The sequence below is a fragment of the Magnolia sinica genome, chromosome 19 (assembly GCF_029962835.1).
Source record: "Magnolia sinica isolate HGM2019 chromosome 19, MsV1, whole genome shotgun sequence".
NCBI classification, from domain to species: domain Eukaryota; kingdom Viridiplantae; phylum Streptophyta; class Magnoliopsida; order Magnoliales; family Magnoliaceae; genus Magnolia; species Magnolia sinica.
This window is the reverse complement of record NC_080591.1, coordinates 4,080,794-4,092,499: the sequence shown is the minus strand read 5'-3', so window position 1 is coordinate 4,092,499 and position 11,706 is coordinate 4,080,794. Positions and strand designations below refer to the sequence as shown.

The window sequence follows — 11,706 nt, the reverse complement described above, 5'->3', positions numbered from 1 at the left end:
CCAAATTCACGATGCACATGCCAAAGAGTCCAAATGCAATGGGTGCAAGAGAAGGTCTCCGTACAACTAAGCCTACTATGCACATCTCTTCTGAAATCAATGGAAATTATATGAAAACCTTATGGTACGAAGGAATCGAGGCTTTGGCCTCCCCTCTTTAGACCATTTTATTTTACTCCTGAGAATATGTTCTGCTCTTTTTCAAAACAAAAAACCGTGTATGCCAGTATAGCTTCTGTATGTCATGTCCCACTGGTAAGAAAGACTTTCAAAACGGAAGCATGGGCCTAATAAGACAAGGATTGACCTTACTCTTTGAAAGATATGTTCAGTTCATTTTAATTGAACAATCGTAAGCAATAAAAAAGTATTTTTCAGACTTCTTATGAATCTCTCTGTATCTCATAATAATATTAATTTGTTCGTTAATTTTGAACTGTTTCCTCTGGCATGATCCATTCTGTGATGATTTTTCTTTCAAAATTGGTTTGATTATATAAAATTAAATCCCATTTTATTTGGATGTTTGGATTTGCTTGATGACAAGCTAGTGAGTCGTATATAAGATGTCAAATGGGTTGTTGATGGGGTTTCCTTCTCAGTTTAGAGGAGAGATAGTGCAGTTGGTTGAAAATTAGAGTGTTTTACCACACTACTCGACCAGTCCAGTGGACTGCTCGACCAGTCGAGTAAATAGTGCTCGACTAGTCGAGGGTCACTCGACTCAAAGTCCATTGAGCTCAGTGAATAGTGCTCGACCGGTCGAGTGAACAGTGCTAGACCAGTCGAAGCCCTAACTCGACTAGTCGAGGTTATGCAGATTTGAGTCCGGATTTGGTGCGAACTGTGAAAATCTGATGCGGTTTGGCAAGAGGTGTAAAAGGGAGTTGCTTAAACTATAAATAGGGGTTCCTACGGCTTTTCTAGGGAATACAAGAGGGTTTCCTAAAGCTTTACAAGAGTTTGCTAAAAGGTTTATGTAACGCCCCAGTTTTCAAAACCTGAGTATATGACTCAGATTCCCAAAAACCCAGGGGTTAGCTAATGATAATGGTAATCAATAAGTGAATTAAAGTACAGATAGCGGGAAAAGAAACATAATATATATCTGATCCAATATACGAACAATATTTTGGCCCACTCAGCTGATGGCCAATTACATAACCTCAACTGTTTTACATGGTGCAGCCCACCGAACTACAAGCTCAGGTGCGCAAGCTCAATCCATCTGAAGGTTGGCTAAGACGAAGGCGCAGCCCACCTGCAGTATGTAAGGCCTGCATGTAGGCCTGCCTTGAACCATTTTTAGAGCCCAACTTAGGGCCTATTTTGGCTGGGTTTCAAAGCCTATTTAAGGGCCGATTTAAGCCCATTGCAGGGCCCAGATAAGGGGCGCCTGTAGCACCATTCAAGGGTTGGTGAATGCTTGATTCCAAGTTGAATTCATGGCCCACCACTACCTTGTACACAGCCCAATAAGGGTCATGTATTCTCAGCCTGAACCAGGGCCTGTTATTGGTGAAACAGGGCCCAATTACAGGCCGTTTTTGGGCTTGATTAAGACGTCCATGGAGGGCCTTTCTCAGTATGCAGTGTAGCTGATCTCAGCCCTTGGTTGAAGGCTCGGTCAGGGACCATCTGTCGGCCCGAAACCAGCATCACAGGCCATCAGTTTCCAGCACTCAACACGTCTTGGTTTGGGCTGAAACCGAGCTGCCTCATGTCCTCTGTTTTGATTTGAATCACAGTCATTGATTAGCTCCATTTTAGACCGAAATGCCGCAACCGTTTCAACCTGATTGGACCCGAGGTTTGGCCATTATTTGGCATGGGTTTAGCTCAGAACTAAGGCCATTGGTTGGCCTAGTTCTAGCTCGAAACAGAGCCCCAATCACTCGGTTTCGGTCTGATGCACGGCCATCACTTAGCTGGTTTTCGGCCCGAATTACAGCCACCGTATAGGTCTGTTGTCCTCCTGAAACCCGACCATTGCTTGGCCAGTTCCAGCGCAAAACAGAGCCGTTGTATGGCCTGATGGAAGGTCTATTTTCAGCTCCAAACAAAGCCATTATGTGGCCTGATGGAAGGTCCATTTTCAGCTCCAAACAGAGCCATTATATGGCCTCATTGAAGGACTGTTTTCAGCTCCAAACAGAGCCATTATGTGGCCTGGTTGAAGGTCAGTTTTATGGCCTTATGGAGGCTTGATGTCTGCCATGACTTTAGTCCAGAATACAGGCATTCCTTGGCCCGGTTTGTGGATTGAAACGGCTGGATTGAGAGAGGCATGTGGTCGTACAAATGCTGAAGATTTGAAACAGAGTGACATTACTTAAATCCTAACGCCCGACACTCGGCTGTTGCTCAACTCGAACGGCCCCCCTTTGGGTGTCATTGGCCTTCACTGGCTCAACTCAGTCTAAATGGCTGGGTCGCCTCAGTGCAGAACCGAGCTCCACCACTGCCCGATCTCTCTCTCTCTCTCTCTCTCTCTCTCTCTCTCCCTGTCTTGCTCTTGCTGGTCCGAATCTCGAGAGCACAGGGCTCTATATATAGCCTGAAGGGAGTGCTCCAACGATCGGATCTCCATGCAGCCGAGGGATGGTTGCGATCGTGCCACCCCCTGTTTTTCCCAAAGAGGACGGTCCTCTCATGCTTTCTTCATCTGTCGACTCTACTTGGCCGCTTTTGGCAAAAAGGGAGAGCACGCCTCCTACTGGAAAACGGATGGATGGGATTACACGATCGGACCGATCGTGAGCCATCCAACTGATTCCAGCATGGTCCCATCTCCCGAATGCCTTCCATGTGTAATGCGTTGGACGTTGGTAACCCATCTCCTTCGTCCATTTACAAGGGCTCAAAAGCCAACACAGTTTTGTTAAGTGGACCCACGCGAATAAAATGGACGGCTTGGATCGCTTGGAAAGTGGCCAGGGTGGGCCACTTTGGAGCTCAAAGGTGGCCGGTTTCAAACTCCATTTTGGCGAGAGAATGTGTTTTTTCTTCTTTTTTTTTTTTTTTTTGCAAAGAGCTCAGTCAAAGCTCATTTGACCGAGCCAGTAGTTCCAGTGCACAAGTGCATGGGATGCACATGCACACTGTGTGAGGCCCACCATAGTGTTCGTGACAAATCCAGTCTGTCCATTCACCATGGGAGCATCCATAAAGGGTACTGGCCCATGTTAGGGCGGATCTGACGCCCAGGTGGGCCATACCACACGTTCTAAACCCTTTTCATGGTCGATACACACAATCCACAAGTTGGATTTGTTTGATATTTATTTTCAATGGTTATTTAAGATTTTGGGAGGTAGCAATGACTTGGCTGGGCTTATACTAGCCCTCAAGAGTCCATTGTAAGTGCATTATGTCGATATCTTCATATCAAGTGTTCTATGAATGGTTTTAACTGGAAGGGTTTAGTTATTCATACCTCCTGGCTGAAGTAGTGTCTAGTTTGGCTCCTGGAGACTCAGATGGATGACTTTAATGCTGGCTGGAAGTCCCATCCTGTACATGTCAAAATTTAAGTCGCCTAGTATTTTAAGCTTGGTTGATGCAGGTTTTAAGATAAGGTAACACCTGTGTATTAGAGGTACGGGGTGTTACAGTTTAAGGCTATCAAAGGTGTATGTGTGTGTGTGAGAGAGAGAGAGAGAGAGACAGAGAGAGAGGAAGCTTGTGGAAGGGATGTTATGCTTATAGAGGTGATCTATTGTGCACTCGACATCTTAGCGCTTCTACGTCCTCGTAATTGGTGAGATCTCTCTGTTTTTTTTTATTATCTTATTATTTATCCACTCCTACGTGAGTGAAGAAGGTTTGATCCAAGCGGTGTATGCTTGTGATCGGTTGTAATGTTCTACTTCATAGTGGATTGTTGATATGGACGAGGTCCCGTGGTTTTTACCTCTTTGAGAGTTTTCCACGTAAAAATCTCTTGTTGTGTGGTTTGTGCTTTGATTTATTTCATTACTTTATCATCTTATAATTCTGGTGTTTTGGGAGACTAGATCCTAAGGTTTTGTGCAGTGACCCCCAATAGTTGTTACGATGAGGCCTTACCTTAGGAATGTCATTTGTTATTTTCCTTCAATTTCTTCTTCATTTTTTTACTCAAGGGCCTCACATGAGAACCATAGGTCAATGACAGTTAGTAGTCATACAGAATAAAGACCACAATCTCCAGGAGATCACGATACACTATCTAGGCGGAAAACGAGGGTTTTTTTTTTTAAAAAAAAGATTTTCGACCAGACTCTCCAATATAAAAGCTATGACGCCCAAAAGTATATTTAATAGTGTTTTTTTTTAATTTTCTTCATTTGTCGGCGAGCATCAATAATGAGAGTTGTGAAAGGAATAAGGGTTGGGGGTTTCCTTTATAGTTGTTTTTAAAAAAAAAAAAAAATGAATTATATGAGTTCGTGAAAGAGATGAGGAAGATATGGTGGTTACTTTTATAATTGTTTTTTAGTTTTTTTTTTAATAAATGGTGGAAATTTGTGAAAGGGAGGATTTCGATGCACATTGGTAATTCACACGGTTCACATCGGCAATCTACAGTGAAATCAATGATCCACGTGCACATCACAAATCCATAATGAATATTGGAAATCCCTTGTTAGTATCAACGACCTATAGTGAACATCGACAATCTACATTGCCTGACTATTAAAAATAAACTCGTCAAGAAAATGAGATACATTTTCCAAAGAAGGGGACCATCAGAATCTTATCCCTTTCACATACTCTCATCATTCATATACAACAAAAATAAAAATTAAAAAAAAACCATAAAATAGAACCACCGCACCCTTTTTCCCTTCACAAACTCTCACTATTGATACTTACCAAGAAAAATAAAAACAACACATAAAAAGCCATAGCCATCATACCTTCTATGTTAGAGAGTTTGGCCGATTTTTTTTTTTTAAAAAAAAAAATTCTCATTTTATGTTCGAAGTGTGTACTGAGATTCGCTGGAGAGTGTCGTAGTCCCTGGAGTGTCGTAGAACTTAGTACAACTTACAACTATCATGGAACCTTCTGCTGTTGTGTGTGAAGGTAAGAAAAAAAGAAAAAGAAAAATGTCAAATGACCTTTATGTGGCACGACACCATTATAAGAATCCCACCAGACAACTTATGTGGAGACCACCGTGACTTCCAATTGAAATCCACTCCGACCATTAGCTTAAGGAAATAATATCAGGGTATTGCCCCAAGAATGAAGGAAGAACGCATCAAAGATGGGCCACACTACAAGAAATAACTCAAAAAGAAATGCCACTGCCATCTCCATTTGGGAACTAGACATATCTCAAATGAAGATGAAAATATTGTTATCTGATGTCTTAGGAAGCTCGAAAATAAATAAACAGACCAGATCTCCCAAAGAATGGGCCCATTGATGATTAGTTAGACTTATAATCTTCTCTTTGTAAAATGCTTTTCAAAGTGCCATAAAGGCCAAAATACTATGGTTTAGAAAAGGGAGGCCAAAACCTTAATTTCATCGTTGTCATCAAAGAAATTCCCAAAATCAATGGAAGCAATTGTGTCCAGCCCCTCCACTTGTACCATAATTTGTACACAGGAGCTCTATAGGGCCTACTATTTGCATGAGTTTTATCCACGCCGTCCATCCATTTTTCTACGTAATTTTAGGATATAAGCAAAAAAATGAGGCACATTCAAAGCTCAAGTGGACCACACACCATTCGAAGTGGTGGTGATAATGACTCCCACCATTGAAACATTCCTAGGGGCCACTGTGATGTTTATTTGCTATTCAACCTGTTCATAAGGTCATATAAACCTGGATGAACGAAAAAACACAAATATCAGCTTGATCCAAAACTTTTAATGCTCCCAACAAGTTTTTAACGGTAGGCGTTCAATCCCCACTATCTAGTCCATTTGAACCTTCGATATGCCACATTTTTTAGTTCATGTCCTGAAATTCTTTGTAAAAATGGATGGACGGCGTGATAAAACACATACATCATAGTAGGGCTCACATACATCATAGTAGGGCTCATACAGCCATGCCTGGGGGTCATCGTCTAGCAGGAGCAGGACGGAATCCGATTCCAAAATGAATGTCCAGGACATCCGAATCCCATAATTGTGTTTTGGAAGCATATGGGAACATTAAAAAAATATAAATCTAAATTGATGACAAAAGTCAATGTCAATATCTTAAATACCTGGATAAAACCCAACAAAACAAGTAGGTACACCATCGTTGCATTAAAATAATTAAATAGGTGCATTATTTTATAGCTTTCCTGCCAATGCCACTTTTTTTTCCCTAATCAGGTGGGCCAGTTCATAAAACATATGAACGGATAGAAGCTGATTTCTATTGCGGCCCATCTAATGAGTAAACAAGCATCAGACGGTTGCGTGTCTTGTGTGTAGGTAGTTATTGGGTCCAATTTCACGAGCATGGGAAAATGACTTAAACGTGCATAAAATACAACCCGCCTGGTGGATCACCCTTTGTTTAGCTGGATACCAAAAATCAGGTTGATTTAATACTCAAGTTGAGCTGTCCCATGAGTTAATTTAAAAATCTCTAAATTCATATAGTATGGTTCGCCTATTTTTTCGTCCTATCACACCATGTAAATGGATTACATGGCATACGAAAATCAGGGCGGGCCCTACACAAATTAGTACTGCTCTCTCTCTCTCTCTCTCTCTCTCTCTCTCTCTCTCTCTCTCTCTCTCTCTCTCTCTCTCTCTCTCTCTGATAATACCTGCAGATGTTTATAACTTCTTAGAAAGTAGCCCATGATTTTTGGGTCTCAATGTGAAAATGGGGCGGTACCAACGTGGTGCTGGTAAAACTCATGGGCCTAACATGTTGCATGCTTGTGTTTTATCCATACAATCCATCCATTTTGATAGCTCATGAATGAAATGAACCAACAAAGTTAGGCAGATACAAATTTCAAGTAGACCATCTCACGATAACCGGTGGTGATTGAACGCCTGTCCTTGGGACCTTAAGGACCATAAAATGTTTTCCTTTTATTAGGTTTGTCAGACCTAATTAACAGGTTGGTAGTGTGAATGTCCTCTCACGTGTGAAGATGCAAGGTGCAGGTGATGCACTCATTTTCTTAACTTTTTTTATTTGTCAATTTTAGCTTTGATTTGATTGAACTTGGAATTAACTTAAATATAAAAATGCATTTGACTTCAAATAATTACTAGCTAAAAAATTAAAATTAAAATACATGTCTAATTAAAAACCGCCGAAATACTTAACAGTCAAAAAATCATAAAATTCTCCAACTTAAGAGACTTTTGTGGTTGGTTTGCGATCATGAATTATGAGTAAAGACATTAGTTCTTACAAATAAGGAAAGTGTTTGGTATCATTTTTCGCTTGTGCCACGTACAATATTTATTTTTTAGGATTATATGGTTTTTAGGAAGATATATATGGTAAAACTTCTTAGGATTGTATGTTCGTAGGCTTTTTCAGGCCGGGGTAGGCAAAATAGAAGGCACTTAAGATGGTACTAAAACAAAGAGAGCAAACAGAATCAAGCCATACTTTGTGGGCTTTTTAAGGCTTGGGTTAGCAAAATATAAAAGCACTTAGTACAGTAATGAAGCAAAGAGTAGGGGCAGAATTAAGCCATATTTTGCAGGCTTTTAAAGGCATGGATTGGCAAAATATAAAAGAAATGAAAGTAGACTAAAGGTGTGAGTGGGTGCAGACATTGTAAGCGTGGAGAAACATAGAGTGAAATAATGCTTGATTTTGAGATGTTAGAGTCAAAATAAAAAGTTAAACATTCTTTTTTCAAAAAAATATCCCAAAATCCAACCCTACTTATTGACTTTGGTATTTCCAATTAATTTTGACTTGTCAATCGAGAGAGATAGACGTAAAACATTTTACAAGGGCACGAGGTTCTTGGGGGTTTGATTATCAGCAGCCTTGGAAGAGTCACACTACCGTTGTCTGAACTCAGGATTTAGTTTGGGCAGAGCTTTAGCGCCCCTAACTTCCGAGGCCTCTATATCTTCAGAGTGGTATCTATCTCTACGCTCTCCTTTCCTCCATCTCTCTGAACTCTCTCCATCTCCTTTGAACCGTCTGGTGGGGAGGTGCTTAAATAAATGAATGACACTCATACATCACAGTCAGATGGAATCAAGTGAATGTTGCAAGGCCAGAGTGGTTAAACAAATTGGATAAGAGCACGATTATCAGTAGTCATGGCGAGCAAGAGTAGCGGAGCCCATATACAATGGGGATACAAATTACAACACATCAAATCCACGCATGCTAATTCATCAATACCTAGCTTGGTAATCATTCACCTTTTCAAATGTAACGTGTTCGGTGGGTGAACTTGGGCCAATCATCCTTTTCTGTCATGCGACTAGGGGAGTCAATGGGCTGGCTGGGGCTCGAAAAATCAAAATTTTAAATAATTGCTGCCCATCATTCGGGCCAAGACATACTCAGGTTTGGGCCCGATGACAGCCATATCTGCAGACTGTATACCCGGATTACCCGATCCGGTAGATATCTTTGAGATGCTCTTTTGATGTTGGTCGTACAACTGCGTTGGTTGACGATAAAAGAAATGAACGAGTGAATTTCGACGCATTTAAGGTGGGGTGTCTACAGGTAGGTTTGTATGGCCTATAAACATCACAGGGGGCATAGAAAGTATTTAATGGTGGATGTTAAATCACCACTGTTTCCTTTTGTGTGGTCCATCTGAGATTTGGACCTGCCTGATTACCGAGAGCGTGTAAATGAGCTGGGAAAGTGGATGGACGGTGTGGATAAAACAATCACATCATGGTGGGGCCATGGAACTTTTCCAGCACCGACGCCGGTGGCTCTGAATCGAATGGTTAGGATTCCTTCATCAGTGTCATTTTTAAAGATACGCTACATCAAAATGGGACCCACGGCTGCGATTCTCTGGTATCTAGATAGCTGTACACTGCGCTGCATGCGAGGAGACTTGTCAGCGACATTTTTTTAAAGTGGTCCACAACAAACATAAGATTTTCGCCCGAGCAGCAACACAAGTTGGAGTAAAAAATATATTTGCCCACCAAACAAGACAAAACTAAATGGCGGTAGAAAACGGTGGTAGTTCACCGCCAGAGTTGTGGCGTCTTACGCAATATGCAGCAATCCTGACCATCCAATTCGTTAGCACAATCTTAACCATCACCTCCTTGTGTTTCTTGCCATTGTACTGTTTACCGTCCAGCTCATAGCCATTAATGAGACGGTTAGGATCGTCCTTACTCTTTTGTTTTTTGTTTTTTCCATCTGCCCCCACTTAAATGGGCCCTCCTATTCCGAACGGTCTGGATTGACGTGTGCATTTCGCATGTAGCGCGGTTAAGAGCTCAAAAGTCAGTCCTGCACCTCGGTGTCCACAGAGCAATCTGGACCATCCTTTTAGTAAAGTTCACTTGTACATAAGAACACAGCCGGTAAGCTATGCTGACCGATCAGACAATCTCAGCCATCTGATTTCCTACACCCAATTTGGGCCATCCACCATGTTATCTTGAAACGTCCAGCCGATTCCCGTCAATTTCGATGGATGGGAACACGTCCAGACTACCGTTTCTAGGAATGTCCCATCCAAAATAGGCCCAGGATTTGGACGGTCCGGATTGAATTGAGCTATTACAATGATCATGACTAACAAGATAAAAACACGGAAGTTTCGTCGGTTCCATTGCCACACCTTCTCTGCTTCCGTATCATTTTCTAAAAAGACGAGAGAGAGAGAGGGAGAGAAGGGGAGAGAGAGAGAGAGAGCATACACCTAAGCTGTTGATATATGCACAAAACGCCAATCCGCATATCAATTTCAAGAGAGAGAACATACACAGAAGCTTTTGACATATACACGAAAATCCCATTTCCATCAGCATATATAACGTTATAAACCAAACAAATGAAATTTAAATTTAGGGAATTTACATATATTATCTAAATCTAACTAAAAATCCCAAATCAAAACCCTATTAAAAAAAAAAAAACCCCTAACCCATCGTTCTTTAAGCTAGCGAACGAATCACACGGAGATAATTACCGTTGAAAATATTAGTACCGCGAAAATCCAAATTCATGTGGAGCGAATCTAGAAGGGGTGTAAGCTTCTGCTCAGCCCGTTCACGTTAGCAAAGAATCCTACCAGATCCTGCCTGTACGGAAGGAAAGACCTCCGTCGATCTCCCTCCTTCAAAGCCCGGTTCCTCACGTAATGCTTCTCGGCAGCTGAAACTTCCTTCTCGCAGGAACTCCCCTTCCCTTTCCCCTTTGCGGCGGGCTTCGCCTCGCTGGAATTCCTCCTCTCCTTCAAAACCACCGCTTTCTCCGCTTTCTTCGGCGGTGCGGCCAGAAAAACGAACGTATCCTTGCCGTCGCTGTTGCTCCGGTGGAGAAGATCTCGAAACCTCCACCTCTTCGACGTACCGGTGGAATTGCTCTTCTTGCCGAGGTCGGGCGACGACGCTGCCGCCGCACCGTTGGCCCTGGGTCTCCAGACGCAGTAAGTTCCGTTGGGAACCCCTTCGAGTTCGTCAGCTTCCGAGGATGATGAGGAAGGAAAGTCCCGGTCTTCAATCAGAAGCTTCCGGAGAGGGAGGCGGATCGAACGGCCTTCGTTCTCCGGCTTGTCGGAGTTGGACTCTGAGAAGAGGAGATTGCGGTTGAAGATCGGGAAGATCGGGCGGATCTGTCCGTTGGAGAAGATCTCATCGGCGGAAATCGGAGATGCGTTGGGATCGCGGCAGACGAAGGCGAACTCGAAGTCGTCGTCGGTGTCGTTGGTAGCTTCGGAACTTTCAGGAGGTGGATCGGTTGCGAACTGATCGAAATGAGATTCCGCATCAGCATCATCGTCGGCGCTAGGATTTCGAGCTTCGGAGGGGGAAGTTTCCGTGATTTTGGAAGCGATTTCTGCAAATCTGTTTGAGGAGTAGCTGCTGAGGCTTGGAGAGAGGGAGAGCACCGAACTCTGCTGCATTTCGAAGTATTTGGAGATAGATTTCTCTCTGTCTCTCTCTCTTCAGGAATTTCTGGTTTCTCTCTCTCTTCAGGAATCTGGGAACTGAGAAAAGACGAGTGGGGTTTTGTGGAGAGGGAGAGGATTTGGTAAAAATAGGTGAGGTTTGAGACGACGCGATAGCGCGTCAAAAGGGTGCGATGTAAAATGCAATGAAAATTTCAGAATTCGACGCCTTGACGCCTTTTCGCGTGACGTTTAAGTAACACGTGTCAATGCAAATGGAGGCGTGTGAAGGCGAGGGTTGGTACGTGCTCCCGTCACAATCAATTCGGTTCGCATGTGTCGAATTCAAACACGACCCATTTATTAATTAGGTTGAATTGCTCAACCCTAATCCAACTTATCTACAAATCAATTAATCCAAACTTAATTCACCTTGCTTTTTCAATTAAAAATAGGATATTTTTATTTGCATAAAAATATCAATTACATATTTAAGTTTATTAATTAATATAAAATTAAAAGTCTACTAATATTTAAATTACAAGATCATAATCAAGTTTAGGGTGTGCTTAGTTAACCACAAATGAAATTAAAGTGTCATCAATGAATAATGATGTTTTATTTGTTATTTCTTGTTCATAAAGATATTGACATAAAGGAATTTAAAAAAGAATGTAATG

At 42.1% G+C, this 11,706-nt stretch overlaps 1 protein-coding gene across 1 annotated transcript; it reads right to left on the bottom strand.

Annotated features, from left to right (window-relative positions):
* Positions 1-9,851: 9,851 nt before the first annotated feature.
* On the bottom strand, positions 9,852-11,215 carry LOC131234948 (uncharacterized). The gene has a single exon (XM_058231959.1). The coding sequence runs from the start codon at positions 11,039-11,041 to the stop codon at positions 10,154-10,156; it is 888 nt and encodes a 295-aa protein (XP_058087942.1). The 5' UTR covers positions 11,042-11,215; the 3' UTR covers positions 9,852-10,153.
* Positions 11,216-11,706: the final 491 nt, after the last annotated feature.